The sequence below is a fragment of the Lissotriton helveticus genome, chromosome 5_1, assembly GCF_964261635.1.
Source record: "Lissotriton helveticus chromosome 5_1, aLisHel1.1, whole genome shotgun sequence".
NCBI lineage: Eukaryota > Metazoa > Chordata > Amphibia > Caudata > Salamandridae > Lissotriton > Lissotriton helveticus.
The window spans coordinates 1,231,457,872-1,231,473,976 of record NC_136065.1 but is presented as its reverse complement, the minus strand read 5'-3'; the positions used below and the strand labels follow the sequence as shown (position 1 = coordinate 1,231,473,976).

General features: G+C 43.9%; 1 protein-coding gene across 2 annotated transcripts in view; it reads right to left on the bottom strand.

Moving 5' to 3' along the window:
• LOC144755238 (scavenger receptor cysteine-rich domain-containing protein DMBT1-like) overlaps positions 1-16,105 on the bottom strand; it is an 855,855-nt gene that overhangs the window by 793,930 nt on the left and 45,820 nt on the right. For both annotated transcript variants that reach the window (XM_078643952.1, XM_078643954.1), the window contains exon 2: positions 13,941-13,982. In XM_078643952.1, coding sequence (XP_078500078.1) covers positions 13,941-13,982 — 42 coding nt within the window. The remainder of the gene's footprint in view (positions 1-13,940; positions 13,983-16,105) is intronic.

Below are 16,105 nucleotides of genomic sequence, written 5' to 3'. Positions count from 1 at the left end.
GGTTGCACGGCCTTGTGTACCTTCGGAATGAGGTAAAGGGAAGGCAAAATGGGAAAATTGACATTCATAAATTTGTATTCTTCAGATGATATAAGTCCTTCCCTTTTCCATTGGCCTAAAGACTTATACAGCTGAGATGTTGCTTTTTCGTATTCTTTTTGTGTACTTTTGGCATAACAAAGGGGGTCGTCAAGTTGGCGCATGGCTTCTGCGATATAATCTTTTTTAGGCCAAATCACCAGGTTACCCCCCTTGTCCGATTTCTTGATCACTATATCAGGGTTGTTGTCAAGTTTCTTCATTAACTTATCATAGGCAATTTTTCTGTAAGTCTCTTTTTTGCATCGTTTGTTGTTGGTTTGGGTATACAGTTTCTTGATGTCATTTGTGACGCAGTCATGAAAAATGTCAATTGCGTCTTTTGGCATTAACGGTACGAATTTTGATTTGCTGTGGAAAGGACTCAAACCTGCTCCTTTGGGAAGGATGGGGACTTGTCTTAATCGTTTCTGGGTCGTGTCTATAGAGTCAAATTCTGTATCAATATTAGAGCTAAGTAAATCATTGGCATCAAGAAAGACATGTGTGTCAGATGACAATAACGGTACTGGCTCTCCAGATTCATTTGCTCTTGTGTCGTCATTAAGCCCATCGAAATCTTTGGCTGATTGTAAAGCAAAGTGTTTTTTCAATTTTAATTTTCTAATAAAGCAGAAGAGATCAACTCTAGTCATGGTGTAGTTGAAGTTTTGTATTGGTGAATAATTCAGTCCCAATGTAAGTAGTTGCTCCTCCGCTTTATCAAGGACAACATTCGAAAGATTGATGATCGTGTTATCACTTATCGTCGTTTCCCCCATGCTTTTTTCTTTTTCTTTTGTTGTTGCTGTGTTTGCACACCGGCGTTGCTTCCTTCTGCGCCGTTGTTCCTTCCTACGTTTGTTTCTCCTTTGTTTGTTTGTGGATTGTGTTGCCACGATCTCAGGGTTTGGAGCCTCTCCTCCACTACAAAATCCATTTCCTGCTGGAGATTTAATGTTTCCAGTCCAATTGAGTTTAAATCAGAACTAGCTGAACCTGATGACAAAGATTCTAAGCTGGATGCACTCGTGACCGATGAATCAGTTTGATGTGCCATTCCATCTGCACAAGAGGCACTAGATGTCGTTGGATCAGAGTTAGTAGCTGTCATTTCATTATTGGATTTGGATGCAAATGCGTTCTTCTTGTTCGTGTATGCCTGTCTTTTGGCTGTGTTATATTTCCTGGAGAATGTAAAAATCCTGCCCAAGCGATAGTCATCTGCATCACGAGTGAATTTTGATGCTTTGCGAGCCTTTATTTTTTCTTCATGTTTGTGAAGTTGCTCATTCATATTATCCGTGAGTTTTTTTGTTTCCACCGCATTTTGGCAAGCATCAATTTCCAGTTCTAGTATTTTTATCCGTTCCAACAATTTAGCACGATCACTGACAGCAAATTCTATTAATATACATACTAAATTCATCGATGCTGCCAAGTTGCTTTCCCCCCACTTTTGCAACATGGCTGGGTCCGGGTTATCAAAACTGGGGGCCAGTAAGATTCTCAGGCCTCGGGGAACCCGACCCACTTCCTCATATTTGCTGAGGGATTTATGTTCCCACCATTTAGTGCACTCAGCTTTGCGTAGTTTCACTAGCTCTTTAAACAAATGTTTTAGATCTTTCGTTTGTGAATTGCCATGATCGCTTTGCGTCTGTTCTTTGCTGCGATTGGAGGTTGTGTTAGTGGTAACAAAAAGTGACAAGGCAGCTTCTTCCCGCTGTTTGTCAATTTCATTTTCATTCATGTTGCAAACGGTTCCGTCGTTTTCAATAATTAGTGATGACGAGCACACATAAGTCTCGTTTTACTACCGCTGCTCAATTACTTCGTCACCAAATGGCATTGCAATTGAAACACTCTCACCATTGGTAAATGGCAGGAACTGCTCAGCGTCCCGCGTCCTCCGACGCGAATCCTAGGGGCTGCTCAAACCGCCAAAACCAGAGCGGCCGGGTCTCAGTGCATTCGGGGACAGCTGCTGTAATTCCCATGCGAGAGTCAAAAGAGTTGATTTGAAGCAGCTATCGACTTGCGACGAAGGGGTCCGTTACGGAAGCAAATCAACTTCCGTCAGCATATGAAGACAAAGCTCCTCCTCAGCTCGCTCTGCGCTCGCAGACACCGCCTCCACGCCAGCAAAGAATGAGGACCGGACCAGCAGAGTCAGCAAGATGGTAATTTATTTTAAAACAACAGAACCAGCGACGCGTTTCGGGCCAAAAAGCCCTTGGTCACGCTGCAACATGTTTCAAATCATTATGCTATTTTATAGTTTAATGCAGTGATGTTGACACCACCCCCTGGTGGCGTCCACCATAATCACGTGGTAATAAACAGTGAAGACACACTATCGCCAGTCTGCTTTTCCAATTGCTGACATATGTACAAGAAATTATTGCTGGTTGAATCCAGAATATATACTAATTCTTACAGATAATACAATTTATAAATAAAAGATATTAAAAAGCATTAAATAGCAATTTCTGTTATCAATTAGAAGTTCAAATGACATGTAAACCAATCCTGTGCAAATATGCCAATTCTTATATGTAGCAGCGAAAGTTATAAAGTGCATAGTCTGGAAAGTGCATAAGTGATAAAGATAAAATGAAGTGCAAAAGAGCTGCGGGAACATACTACACTACCATTAGACCAGTAATGTGCAAATGTGCAATATATATATACATATATTACCTACTGGCGGTCGCCAGTAGGTATATAGAGTTAGGACCTAGTTTCCATAGGAAATCCGCAACATTCTATTGGGAATAACGTTGGCGCTGGGTGATGAATCTTCGCAAATTTCTCAAAGAAGATGGCCAGCTCTGCTCCTCTCCTTCCCTGAAAGTTTGGGGGGGAATAGTCAAGTGGGGGCTGAGAAAAAAGGGGGGTCCCAAAACGTGTTTTCCCCATGCTAATTTCCATAGGACCTTTAGACATGGCTACAGCTTGAACCGCTGAACGGATTTACACCAAACTTGTCAAAATGGTAGAGTCTGGTACGCAGATCACGCGTTTGGTTAAATAGTGTAAATCCCTCCAGTGGTTCCTGAGAAAATTAAAAGAGAAAAAAATTATATATCTGTAAGCGCGCACCATGTGCACACCCCGCGATTTTTCGTAAAAAAAATTGGGGGGGCCTTGGGGGGCTTCTCTCTTTTATTTTAATCTTTTTATTTTAATATCGAGGGTGCCCACCCCTCGTTTTGCCCCCCGAGATCACCACCGCGGCCCGAGCCGCCTCAAGATGGCCGCCGCCTGGTTGTGGGCGGGGCCGGGAGGACGTGGTTTCCGCTTCCCCCTGCTTGGGGAAGCCTTCGATGTCCAGTCTCCCGTGCCGAGGGGGAGACCGGGTGATGCTGGCCCGAGGAAGAAGTGTGGGCTGGTGTGGGGCTCCCGTGTGCTGAGGGAGCCCCGAGAAAAGATGTGACGCCGCCAGCGGGCCCCTGTGGTGTTGGGAGAGCAGTGGCGTAGGTAGGGTGGTGCGGGGGGACATTTTACTGCCAAAAGACGGTCACGGAGAACGATTTTCTTTGCTTACGTTGGCGCCCATTGCAGAAAGTTTTCCGACAACTCTCGCGTCTGTAAGTAACCATTCGAACCATGGGATCTATCCACGAGAGACCCCACCTGTTCTCCAAATGACAGCTGTGGGTACTGGGAAGCAAGCAGCAATCTTATTGACCACTGCATCTCCTTTAATTTAATTATGTAAAGTACTTTTTGGGGAGGAGAGTTCGTACTGTGTAAAACAGCGTATGGACGTACAATGCTCTGATGTGGAGTCGTCAATAACAATTGAGGCCAAAATGAATCACACAACTCTGGATGAATTATTAAGCAAAGGAGCATTTCTTTATTCAGGGAGTCGATGGAACACCTATACACAACAACATACTGAGTAAGCCTTAGATGAGTAGTGTTTGAACAGTGAACAGGTCAACACACACCAACTTATGTCATCACTTTTTAACTTTTAAAAAACATAGCAGCCAGAAATCGAATAGAGGCAACAATTTTAATCATTTTGGGGGCGGGATTTATGGATTTCGTGGAAGACATCTTACCTATGGGTGTGCAAAATTCATGTAATTTTTTTTTTTTATTATGCACATGTCATGTGAAATTATGCATAATCACACAATATGCAAATCCGGAGTTTTGCGCTTTGTAATTGGACACAAGGACGCATCCCCGGCTAAAAAAACACAAAGCGTTGCAAGCAGCAGCTGCTTGCTTTCAAATCCGCCACGCTGTTCCCTTGCACATAAACAACATTTTTGCAGCAAACAACCCCAATCACATTACGTGGAAGAAATAGCGTAATTTCACGAAACAAGCACAATTCAAAATTACGCAAGGCAATTCTCCCAGGCCTAATCTTCCCTACAGATGGCGATGATATCGTCAGTAGGATAATCAGGAGCCCAGTAATGCTCCAGTGCTGCTTCCTTAAGCTAATCATTTCCAGACATTCGCCCCATCAGCAGTGAGGTGTCATCTCTATGTGATAATTGTTTTGCTATGCAAAAAGTTTGTAAATTGGTTTCAGAAATAGAAATGAGCTAAAGCGACTGAGTGTCAGAATTGCCTCGTCCTTTGGTGCCTGCTAATTTTCGTAGCTGACATTCCACAATGAAACTGTGGTATAAAAAGTGCCCCGCTGCGCGCGGATAATGGGACATGCGCGCGGTGAATCCGTGTCCTCTGATTTGCCGATCATTTCCATTACCCTATTAGTTACCATAAATCACAGTAAATACTCAAAGGAAAAAAATACAACTTAAGCAGCTCGTCTAATTGTAGGTTTTACATATTTCGTTTCCCTTCATGTATAATGAAGGAATGTTTAATGTAATGTTTCTTTATAAACCACTTTAGCACATGGAATATGAAAGCTCTCAGCAATCAATATGAAATTCAGCTCCAGAATAACAAACACAGCAGATATTATGTGCGTGAAACGACATATGTTTTATTTGAGGTCATTGTCAGGCTGTTGTCCTGTGGTTTTGTTCGTTGTGTTTTTATTTCATCCAGAAGGGCAGTAGAGGTTCATATTTTCTGCATGGACAAGCATTGTCAAAGCTCACAAATAAGGCCGTGCCAAGTTGACCAAAGTTTTTATTTTTGTTCAAACGTTCAACATGCAAAACGGCACACTAATTAGATGTAAATGTGTTTATATAGCGCCTTCTACCCATATGTCTCGTAGCGCTGTATTCATACCGCTGTAAAACCCTTCCTGGCTTTCCTGTGAGATGTCCACTCCTGGGCACCCCCAAGGTGAAGCCAGGCATCCAAGCGCTTTCGGGCCGTTGAGGAGACCCATATTTAGAGTAGGCTTGTTACAATATGGGCCGGAAAATAAAACGTACAGGGCCTTTTTTTGAAATGTAACTTAGCATTAAAGATGTGCTGACTTTTCACAATTTAAATGAAAATAGAGCAGTGTTTTAATTAAATACCCCCTCTCCCACTTGTGATGAAGTTACATGGAAAGCTTTGAAGTGCTCACCGTCCTTTTTCCCCAAGGGGCGGCAATCTGAGGGATAGCCCCGGGCGCCACAAGCTCTAGCTACGTCCCTGTGGGAGAGTCCCGCAGCGGCCGGCGGAGAGGAGTAGGCGAGCCACAGGAGAAGAGCCCCGCCGCACCTGAGGAGTGCCTCCTCTGTACCGGTGAGTGCGGGAAAGTACTGTGTGGCCCAGCTGGTCTAGCGGAGTTTCCAGGCACGCTGCAAAGTGAGTGCCCTAGGGCTGAGCCGGTCCAAAAATTGGATCCCGAGGGCTGCTCAGGTGGTCCCACAAGGATATTAACATATTTAAACGTTATCCGCTAATAGAATTAGCATTTTAAAAACCTTGCAAATTCAATGAAAAAACCATAGGTTTCAGGCCTTATATAGTTAGGAATTAGCATTTAAAAAACCTTTGAAATTCACTGAAAAAACCATAGGTTTTAGGCCTTATATAGTTAGGAATTAGCATTTAAAAAACCTTTGAAATTCACTGAAAAACCATAGGTTTTAGGCCTTATATAGTTAGGAATTAGCATTTAAAAAACCTTGAAAATTCACTGAAAAAACCATAGGTTTCAGGCCTTATATAGTTAGGAATTAACATATAAAAAACCATTGAAATTCCTTCTATATAGTTAGTTGGACTAACTATATTTCGGGCACCCGCAATCCACTGCTGATGATGTCACATATTACATCATTCATGACATGGTCAGTGACATCACTGATGCCATCACTGATGACATCTCATTATATATATATATATATATATATATATATATATAAAAGGACACAAACCGCGAGCACCTTGGTGACGATAATGTAGTGGATACTACATTAACCAACATGCATTTGGAGGTAACACAGGAAGTCACCTGTGCTACAGTGTTGAAAGAAGGACTTAGTAATTAGCTCAACATCCCGTGAGCAAGCTTCGTGAGAGGCGAAACGCATTGGGTTAAGGTTGGAAATAAAGCCGTATAACATATCAAGAAGAGTGAGTGCGTTTTCATATCCCCCTCGGGGAACCAGGAACATAATTTAACAACTGACCCAGTCGTAGAAAATACGCACCACGCAATACCTAGAGCGCCGGCACCAAAAGTGGGTCACAACTGCTGCGCATATATATATATATACACATACATATAATAACATATATAATCTGCATATCTATATAAATACAAATATAAATGCATGCATACATATACATATATGCATATATATGCATGTTATTTACATGAAAGTTTTAAAAACACTAATAAAAGCAAAGCTAAAAAGCCACCTCATTACAAACAGAATGGCTTTAACTTAAACGAGGGTGAGATCTATTGCATTTTCAATGCTTGTTTACTTTGGTTCCATCAAGAAGGCATTCAGATGTGTCACACATTTGCCATAAATTCTGAACGTTAGCACTCTAGTTGCTTATTAGAGCACTGTAGTAAAGCTACTGCTCACCAGGGAAGTCTGCTGCTGGTATTCAAAGTGCATGTTTCAGTCTGCATGTCAGAATTTTTTTAATGAAATAGAAGAGGATTTGAGAAGTCACTCAAAATTTGCCCTAATTTTTCTTTCTGAAGCACTAATCATACTTTCTATGGCAAAATGAACCCCCTCATTTTGTTCCTTTTTAAATTAAATGTTTTCAGACTTACCACTTCATTCCAATCAAGATGGCTTCTGGTGTGCCATACTTTTGTCATAAGTAAGACTGTTTGCGCTCTAGTTGTTCTTTAGAACACTCTGGGACATTCTGTCATTGGGCTATACTTGGGTTACATCTGGGTGATATTTGGGCTACATTTGGGCTCTTTTGTCCCTGTTGGCCATCTTGGAAGACTGCATGTCAGAATTTTTTAATGAAATAGAAGAGGATTTGAGAAGTCACTCAAAATGTGCCCTCATTTTTCTTTCTGCAGCACTAATCATACTTTCTATGGCAAAATATACCCCCTCATTTTGTTCCTTTTTGAATTAAATGTTTTAAGAGTTACCACTTTATTCCAATCAAGATGGCTTCAGGTGTGCCATACCTTTGTAATAAGTAGGACTGTTAGCGCTCTAGTTGTTCTTTAGAACACTCTAGGAGGCTGCAGTAGAACACAAAGGAATCAACTGACAGTCTCTGTCCTTGTTATATGTACATGTTTTACTGAGACTGTCAGACTTCATTCTCACATGACTGAGAAAGATAATGTGAATTTACAGAAAATATGCTTTCAGTTTAGCTTATAGAACCCCTTCCAAACCACTGTGGGAAAAGCATGAGATAATAGTTTTCTATCAAACATGATTCATGATATCCCAGCAGAAGGCTTTTTCACATGGTAAAATCACCTAAGAACACACCACAATTCCTAAAATGAGTATGGTACCATCAACAAATGATTTATAATGTAACTAAAGTCCTAAAACCTTCTATTAACTACAATGCTTTTTTATGAGGTGATATCATGTATATTGGTCCCAAGATGGCTACCAACACTTCTTGGATGAAGTGCTGACAGCCAATCAGATCTCACGCGTACCCCGCGATTTTTCAAAAAAAAAATACATTTTGGGACCTGGGGAGTCCTTGTGGGACCCCCTGAGCAGGCCTAGGGGGTCTGGGTGCTTCTACCCTTCCCCCTTTTTGAGTTCTACACGTTTGTTTTTCTGCTTTCCTGTGCCTCAGTCTACCGAGGTACAAGATGGCTGCCAACAATTTCTGTTTTGGAGTGTTGACAGACATTGGCAGCCAATCAGAATGCAGCTCGTACTCGGGAAGGTACAGGGTACAGTAAGCTTACACTAAGCTTATATAGATATATACATTTTTTCAAATTCAATTTTCTCAACAACTCCTGGAGGGATTGACACCATTTAAACAGAAGGCCGTACTGCGTACCAGTCCCTACCATTTTGCCAAGTTTGGTGTAATTCCGATCAGCGGTTCGGGCTGTAGCCGTGTCTAATCGTCCTATGGAAAATAACATGGGGAAAACACGTTTTGGGACCCCCCTTTTTTCTCAGCCCCCACTTGACAAATCCCCCCAAAACTTTCAGGGAAGGAGCAGAGCGGAGCGGGCCATATTCTTTGAGAAATTTGCGGAGATTCATCAACCGGTGCCAAAGGTATTCCCAATAGAATGTTGCGGATTTCCTATGGAAACTAGGTCCTAACTATATATACCTACTGGCGACCGCCAGTAGGCAATATATATATATATATATATATATATATATATATATATATATATATATATATATATATATATATATATATATATATATATATATATATATATATATATATATATATATATATATATATCTGTATATATATATATATATGTATATACATATATGTATGTGTGTCTGTGTGTATGTAGTTTCATTTGTGATATACACCCGAGTGGTTGTTACAAGGTGTGGTCACTATTATGACTGTATCTGCTGTGGTCACTACTCTAACAATCATCAAAGTCATTGGTAGCTCCAGATTATTTTATTTATTTATTTATTTATTTAAATGCTTTTGTAACGCGCTCTATTACTAACAAAATAGTATCCTGGCGCGATGAAGGCACAGCAGTATTGACAGAAAGCAGATATCTGCAGACACTAAATGGGGAAGATTTAAACTATAGTGTTAAAAAGGTGAGTTTTTAGACCTTTCTTAAACGCACTGAGAGTAGATGCAGTTTTCAGATGGAGGGGTAAGGTATTCCAAGATTTAGCCGCTCTCACTGAGATTGATTGCCCGCCAAGTCTACAGTATTTAAATTTAGGAATGGACATTTGACACAGGTTGGCCGATCGCAGTGAGCGGTTAGGAACATACAGGCAAAACCTTTTTCTCAAATAAGCCGGGCCAGTTTGATGAATAGCTCGGTAGGCAAGCACTAGAATTTTGAACAGGATCCTATGAGCAACTGGAAGCCAATGAAGAGCGTGGAGAAGCGGGCGAGCACTGGAACGCCTGGGGACATTAAACAAAAGTCTGGCAGCGGCATTCTGAATAACCTGAAGGCGGTGGATCAGATATGCCGGCAATCCGCAGAACAGCCCATTCGCATAGTCTAGCCTAGACAAAATTAAGGCACGAATAACAGTCTCTTTTGCTTCTTTTGGAAGGAGAGGAAAAAACCTGCGTAAAGTTTTTAGGGTAGAAAAACAGACGCCAGTGAGTTTATTTAGATGGTCCTCAAACTTAAGGTTCTTGCCGAACCAAACCCCCAAGTTTTTCACCGGGCCAGACGTGGCTTTTGGTGGGGGTAGGTCCGTAGGCCAAAAACGTTCACTAAAATCCTCTGGAAAAGAGCCATACAGCAAAATCTCGGATTTACTTTCGTTACATTTTAGCTGGGCCCTTACTAACCATTGAAAAACAGAGGACAAACAGAGTTGGGCCGCCGACGTATCTAAATTATCTTTGGACCAGGTAAACAAGAGTTGTGTATCGTCGGCGTACGCCATAATTTTAGCCCCCAACTGTTCTGCAAGATAGACCAAGGGGGTAAGATAGATATTAAAAAGCAGCGGGCTTAAAGTTGATCCCTGCGGAACACCAGTAGAAAGTAATTTAGGGGTAGAGGCAAAAGGAGGTAGCCAGACTTGTTGAGTACGATGACTCAAAAATGAGGAAAGCCAGTCAAAAGCATGTCCCACAATACCAATATCGGCCAGTCTGGAGAGTAGGAGGGAGTGAGGGACCGTATCGAAGGCAGCAGAGAGGTCTAGTAAAATCAGAGCCGCTCTGCCACCTTCGTCCAAACACTCCCGAATTGCCTCCGATACTTCGACTAAGGCCGTCTCGGTGCTGAAGGAGGCCCTAAAACCGGACTGAGCTGGATGTAGAGCTTCGGTGGATTCAACAAATTTAACCAGCTGATTGAAAACAACCTTTTCGCATATCTTTGCGACTGCAGGAAGCAAAGATATTGGGCGAAAATTAGACGGAGTGGCTGGGTCCAATCCATTTTTTTTTTAATAGTGGGAGCAGTTTTGCTTGCTTCCAACAGGCGGGAACAGTGGCCGTAAGAAGCGAGAGGTTAATAATCTGAGTTACCTCATTTCCCACTGTTTCCGCTAAGCTCGCAAAAACTCTAGCCGGGAATGGGTCAGAAGGAGAACCGGATTTTAAGGCAGCAACAATAGCAATAATGTCAGAGTTTGATTGAGGGGTGAAGGTGGTCAATTTCTCGATGCGTGGGGGCATTAAAGGAAGCAGAATTATTTGGGACGATGAAAGGCCATTACAAACATTTTGCAGATCCGTCTGAATTTTGGCAATTTTATCAATAAAAAATTCAGATAGCTCTTCACACCATTCCTCAGATGCAAGCGGCAACGGTTGTGATGCACAGGGAGATAAAAAACTTTTAACAATCGTAAAAATTTCCTTACTGTTGTTGTTTGCTTTATTAATACGCCCTGCAAAATAGCTACTTTTGGCAGATCTGATGGCTGCATAATACTTTTTTTGCGCAGTCCGCAGATCCTTTTTTGCTTCAGGGAGATAAGCTTGTCTCCACACCCTCTCTAGCTTTTTACAGCCGGATTTGAGGTCACGGAGGGAATGTGAAAACCAGGGTTTAGAGGGGGTAGCACGGAGTCTACAGACTCGGCTGCTTTTAATTGATGCCGTAGTCGCACCTTCCACCCATAGATTAAAAATGCTGGCTGCGGCCTCAATATCAAGAGGAAACAATGGGCGAGAAGCGGCCAGGCCATCTGAGAGAATATCTAAGTTAATCTTCTGCTTATGGGCGGTATGAGGATGGGGCACAGCAGAAATCAGTGAGGGCCAAGAAAATCTAATAAGCTTATGGTCCGACCAGATCACAGGCTCAGGGTGGGCCATAGTAATATCAAAGTTTGAACATACCAAATCTAAGATATGACCTCCTTGATGGGTTGGGGCAACCACCCACTGTTTTAGCTGGGCCATAGAAAGAGCTTCGGCCAGGCGAACCACCTCTGGTAGGTCCGCGCTATCTACATGGATATTAAAGTCCCCCAGTAAAAGATACCGGGAATGACGTAGAATCCGGGGGACTATAGTCTCTTCTAGGACCTGCACAAAGTTGCCAATATAACCTGGGGGACGGTAAACCAGCGTGCCACCTATGGATGAATGAGCGTTGAATATTAGAGAGAAGTGGAGCATCTCAGCTTCAGCCAGCTGTTCTTGGGAATCATATAAAAAGGTCCACTGTTCTCTAAAGACAACCGCAGTTCCACCTCCTCTGCCCGCAGGGCGGTCAGATCTAAATATTTTAAATCCACGGGGGATGGCAAGTTCAACAGAGGGGGCACAGGTTTCATTTAGCCAGGTTTCCGTAATAAAAAGTAAATCCAGTCGATTTTCACTCAGCAATTCAAAGATATCAGCAGCGTGTTTGACCAATGACCTAGCATTAATCAAACCGGCTTTGACTAGTGAGGAATCAGCAGGATGGGAGGGCGGATAGGTGCAAATGGGTTGAAAACGAAATTTACACCCCTGGCAGACCCGGGACGTGCTGTTTACCACATCCCATGCATCATTGCATGTACAGGAATTGGCTCTCAGCGACATGAGGTGTCCACGCGAATACCGCATAGTGTTGCTGTAGGGTCGCCGAGGAGTGATGGCATGGTGGGAGGCCCTGGGCCCGTCCGAGGCACGGATGGGCACAGACGGGCCCTCCTTTGGCGCTCCTTCGGCGCGCAGACGGCGCGCCCGCTGCGCGTGGCCGCTGCGCGTCTTGGAGTGCATTCCTATTTGTAGCCACAGCCCCTCCCTCCGCTGGACCGCTAACTCGGGTTCAGCCGGGTCCGAGCCTGACTCAAGATGGCGCCCGTCTAGCCCTCCACATCAATCGGCACCTGGGAGCCGCGGTGGACCGGGGCACAGGGTGACCAACTCTCAAGCGCTGTATGAGGTAACAGTTTCTTAAAAGTTATTTTAAAAGGCACAAAAAATTATTACACACAAATCTAAAATCGAAATGCAGGTAATTTAAAAAACACTCTGCAATTCAGTGGGAACCAGAAGTGAGCAGAGGAGAGCCCTCGCAATCTGCTCGCCTTCACTGAGCGAAATAACGAGGTGCTGCCACCACCTCCAACAAACGCACAGACCCACCTACTCCGAATCAATTTGTAGCCACAGCCCCTCCCTCCGCTGGACCGCTAACTCGGGTTCAGCCGGGTCCGAGCCTGACTCAAGATGGCGCCCGTCTAGCCCTCCACATCAATCGGCACCTGGGAGCCGCGGTGGACCGGGGCACAGGGTGACCAACTCTCAAGCGCTGTATGAGGTAACAGTTTCTTAAAAGTTATTTTAAAAGGCACAAAAAATTATTACACACAAATCTAAAATCGAAATGCAGGTAATTTAAAAAAGACTCGGCAATTCAGTGGGAACCAGAAGTGAGCAGAGGAGAGCCCTCGCAATCTGCTCGCCTTCACTGAGCGAAATAACGAGGTGCTGCCACCACCTCCAACAAACGCACAGACCCACCTACTCCGAATCAATTTGTAGCCACAGCCCCTCCCTCCGCTGGACCGCTAACTCGGGTTCAGCCGGGTCCGAGCCTGACTCAAGATGGCGCCCGTCTAGCCCTCAACATCAATCGGCACCTGGGAGCCGCGGTGGACCGGGGCACAGGGTGACCAACTCTCAAGCGCTGTATGAGGTAACAGTTTCTTAAAAGTTATTTTAAAAGGCACAAAAAATTATTACACACAAATCTAAAATCGAAATGCAGGTAATTTAAAAAAGACTCGGCAATTCAGTGGGAACCAGAAGTGAGCAGAGGAGAGCCCTCGCAATCTGCTCGCCTTCACTGAGCGAAATAACGAGGTGCTGCCACCACCTCCAACAAACGCCATTTTCAGAATCAGAATCAGTGCAGAAGTAGCTCTCTCTATAGAAAAGGTTGAACACCCCTGATTCACACCATTAAGCCATATCCCATCCCTATTGAACCAGGCCGGATGAGAGACTTTGACTGACTGACCACTTTACAGTATGACCTTATGGTGTTGTGAAAAGCTTGATGCTCTGTTCAGTATTCTGTTGTCGCTTTATTATTGACCTTCCATAAAGAAATGTAAAACAAAGACTCTCTTAGAAGTGCACACTCTGCCCATTGCTGGAGGTGTTTGCAGTGTGTACACTACCGTTGTTAGCACTGGTACACTGCTCTTACCTGGCAGAAAATGTTATATGTTTAAAGACTTGCAGTTGTAAAATCATATTTACATTTTATAATTTGATAAGTATGAGTCTAATTTGCCTTACTTGTCAGCTCTTGACATTTTGTATTACAGAACTGACACATTATGTTGCTACTAGCTCACCTTGATCAATTCCTTCTTTGGAGTTTTCGGGAGCATTCTGAACTATAAAGAAAAAAAACAGGATGTTAGACAGCAATTATCAGTGATTGATTGTTCAAGAGGCATGAATACATGAACGGATTCAATAGTGTACATGCGTGTTGGAAATAGCCCTTTCTTCAGGGTCACTGTAGGAAGTTGGCTCTGTATATGCTATACCAAAGTAAGTTATAGTCTGCACCGAATCCAGTGGATCCCCAAAGGTAGGCAGAGGGTAAAGTAGACCGTACATTATTCTCTATTTGTGGGTGAGCAGTAAGGCCTTATCAGAGGATAGTGCTAAGCATTTATTGTACAACTCAGGCAAGAAATATTTTCACACACTCAAGGACTGAACTCCCACTAATTGGTTTGTGTAAAAAATGATTTAGTTATATTTATTTTCTAGAACCAAGCCAGGCCTAGTACAGGTCAGTATAGAAATACTTTGCAATCATAAGCAGTTTAAATACAGTTTGAATGCTGTGAATTAGTTATAGTAGAATTACTTTGTATTTGCAAATAGTCAGAATTGCTTTGCAATTACTTTTCTTACACAGTCAGATATCTCTAGATACCAGGCTGGTGAATTTCATGAGGGAGAGAAAAATTAGTCAGTGCATTTTGGAAACTTAATACAGGTTTACAGTATTAACCATGAGCAACATTTAGTCCTGAAAAGAAAGAACTGAGTTTATGACTCACAGGTAGGATTCGGTCAAATGGGCATTCGAGTCGCACCACCAACGGCATAGGGGCAGGCGGGGGCAGAGTGCCAGGACCACACGCTAACCAATGGGCTAAGAACAGTTGTGGGCTTGGGGACTGCAGTGAGCAGGCCACCAGATTGGGGAACAAAAAGCTCCTGGGGTCAAGGTCAGCACTGTAGGGCCCAAATGGCCAACACAAGAACAACACAACCAGCAGAACGGACCGGCCAGGTGTAGGATGCGGTCTTGGCTGATGCTGCAGAGTTGGGTGCGGTTCCCTTGGAGTCGGTCAGCCGCAGTTGAGGCGAATGGAGTCTTTGGGAGTCGTCATCCTGTGTCCGCAAGTATGTGGTGACGGAGTCGGTCGGATCGTCACGGTTGCTCTTTCTGGACCACTTTGGTTATGGAGTTGGTCAGGGTGTTACCTTTAGTTGCAGTTGAGTGGACCTTCTAGTTGTTGGCTGCTGGCTTGATTTGGGAACTTGTTGAATTTCAGGGGTCAATGGGATCCAGGCTAGGATCACTGGGTGGACCTCCTTAGGGTGTTGGTTCACTTGGGCTCAGGCTCTGGTGCCAGGAGCGGAGTGGGAGAGACTCAAGGAGCCGGCCGAAGTCAGTCAGTTCCTTTTGAGCACATCCAGTACTCACGGGAGACAAAATCCTTTTTAGTTGCAGGGCAGATTCTCCAGGTTTTCGAGGACTGCTGGCTGCAGGACACACTGAGGCTCTGTTGGAGTAATCTGAGGTCAGGACGGTCCGGTAGGGCTGGGACCAAGTCAGTTGGTGTTCTCCTCTTCTCTCCACACAGCTGTTCGGTCCTTCTTTTTCTTGCTTCTTCTTTTCGGCTCTGGTCTGAGGAGGCAAGGTTCAGGGTTTCCCCTAAATACTGAATTTAGGGGTGTTACAGGTAGGTACAGGTCAGGAGCAATGGGTCATTTCCTTGAGGTGGTTGCACCCCCTAATATGCCACCTCTAGTGGGAGGGGGCATGAGCCACACTTGGGCTGGGTAGATCCCCTCATTTGCAAGATGGCAGAGACTGAGCGTTGTGCTTCACCTCCATCACCCACCTGAGGGGTGGGGTTGGCAAAGGTAGGCACACCTCTCATCCTATCATGGATTTTCCCATAAATTCTCCTGTCCAAAGTGGGGGTCAGAACTGGTAGAGGACAGTTGCTGGGAGTAGCAAATGGCTGGAGTATGTATGTATGTATGTTTGTATGTTTGGATTTATATAGCGCTTATAACCCAGGGGTCTCTAAGCGCTTTGCCTTGGGAACCCGTCCTGGCTTTTCCCTGTGAGATAGCCCCTACAGGGCATCCCCAAGGTGAAAGCCAGGCATCCCGCCGCGGGGGGCCGTTGTGGAGATTAAGCAAGCTTAATGCCCAGAGTTGCAGAGTGTGAACCCATGATTAGGTCAGGCACCGAAGCGAGAAT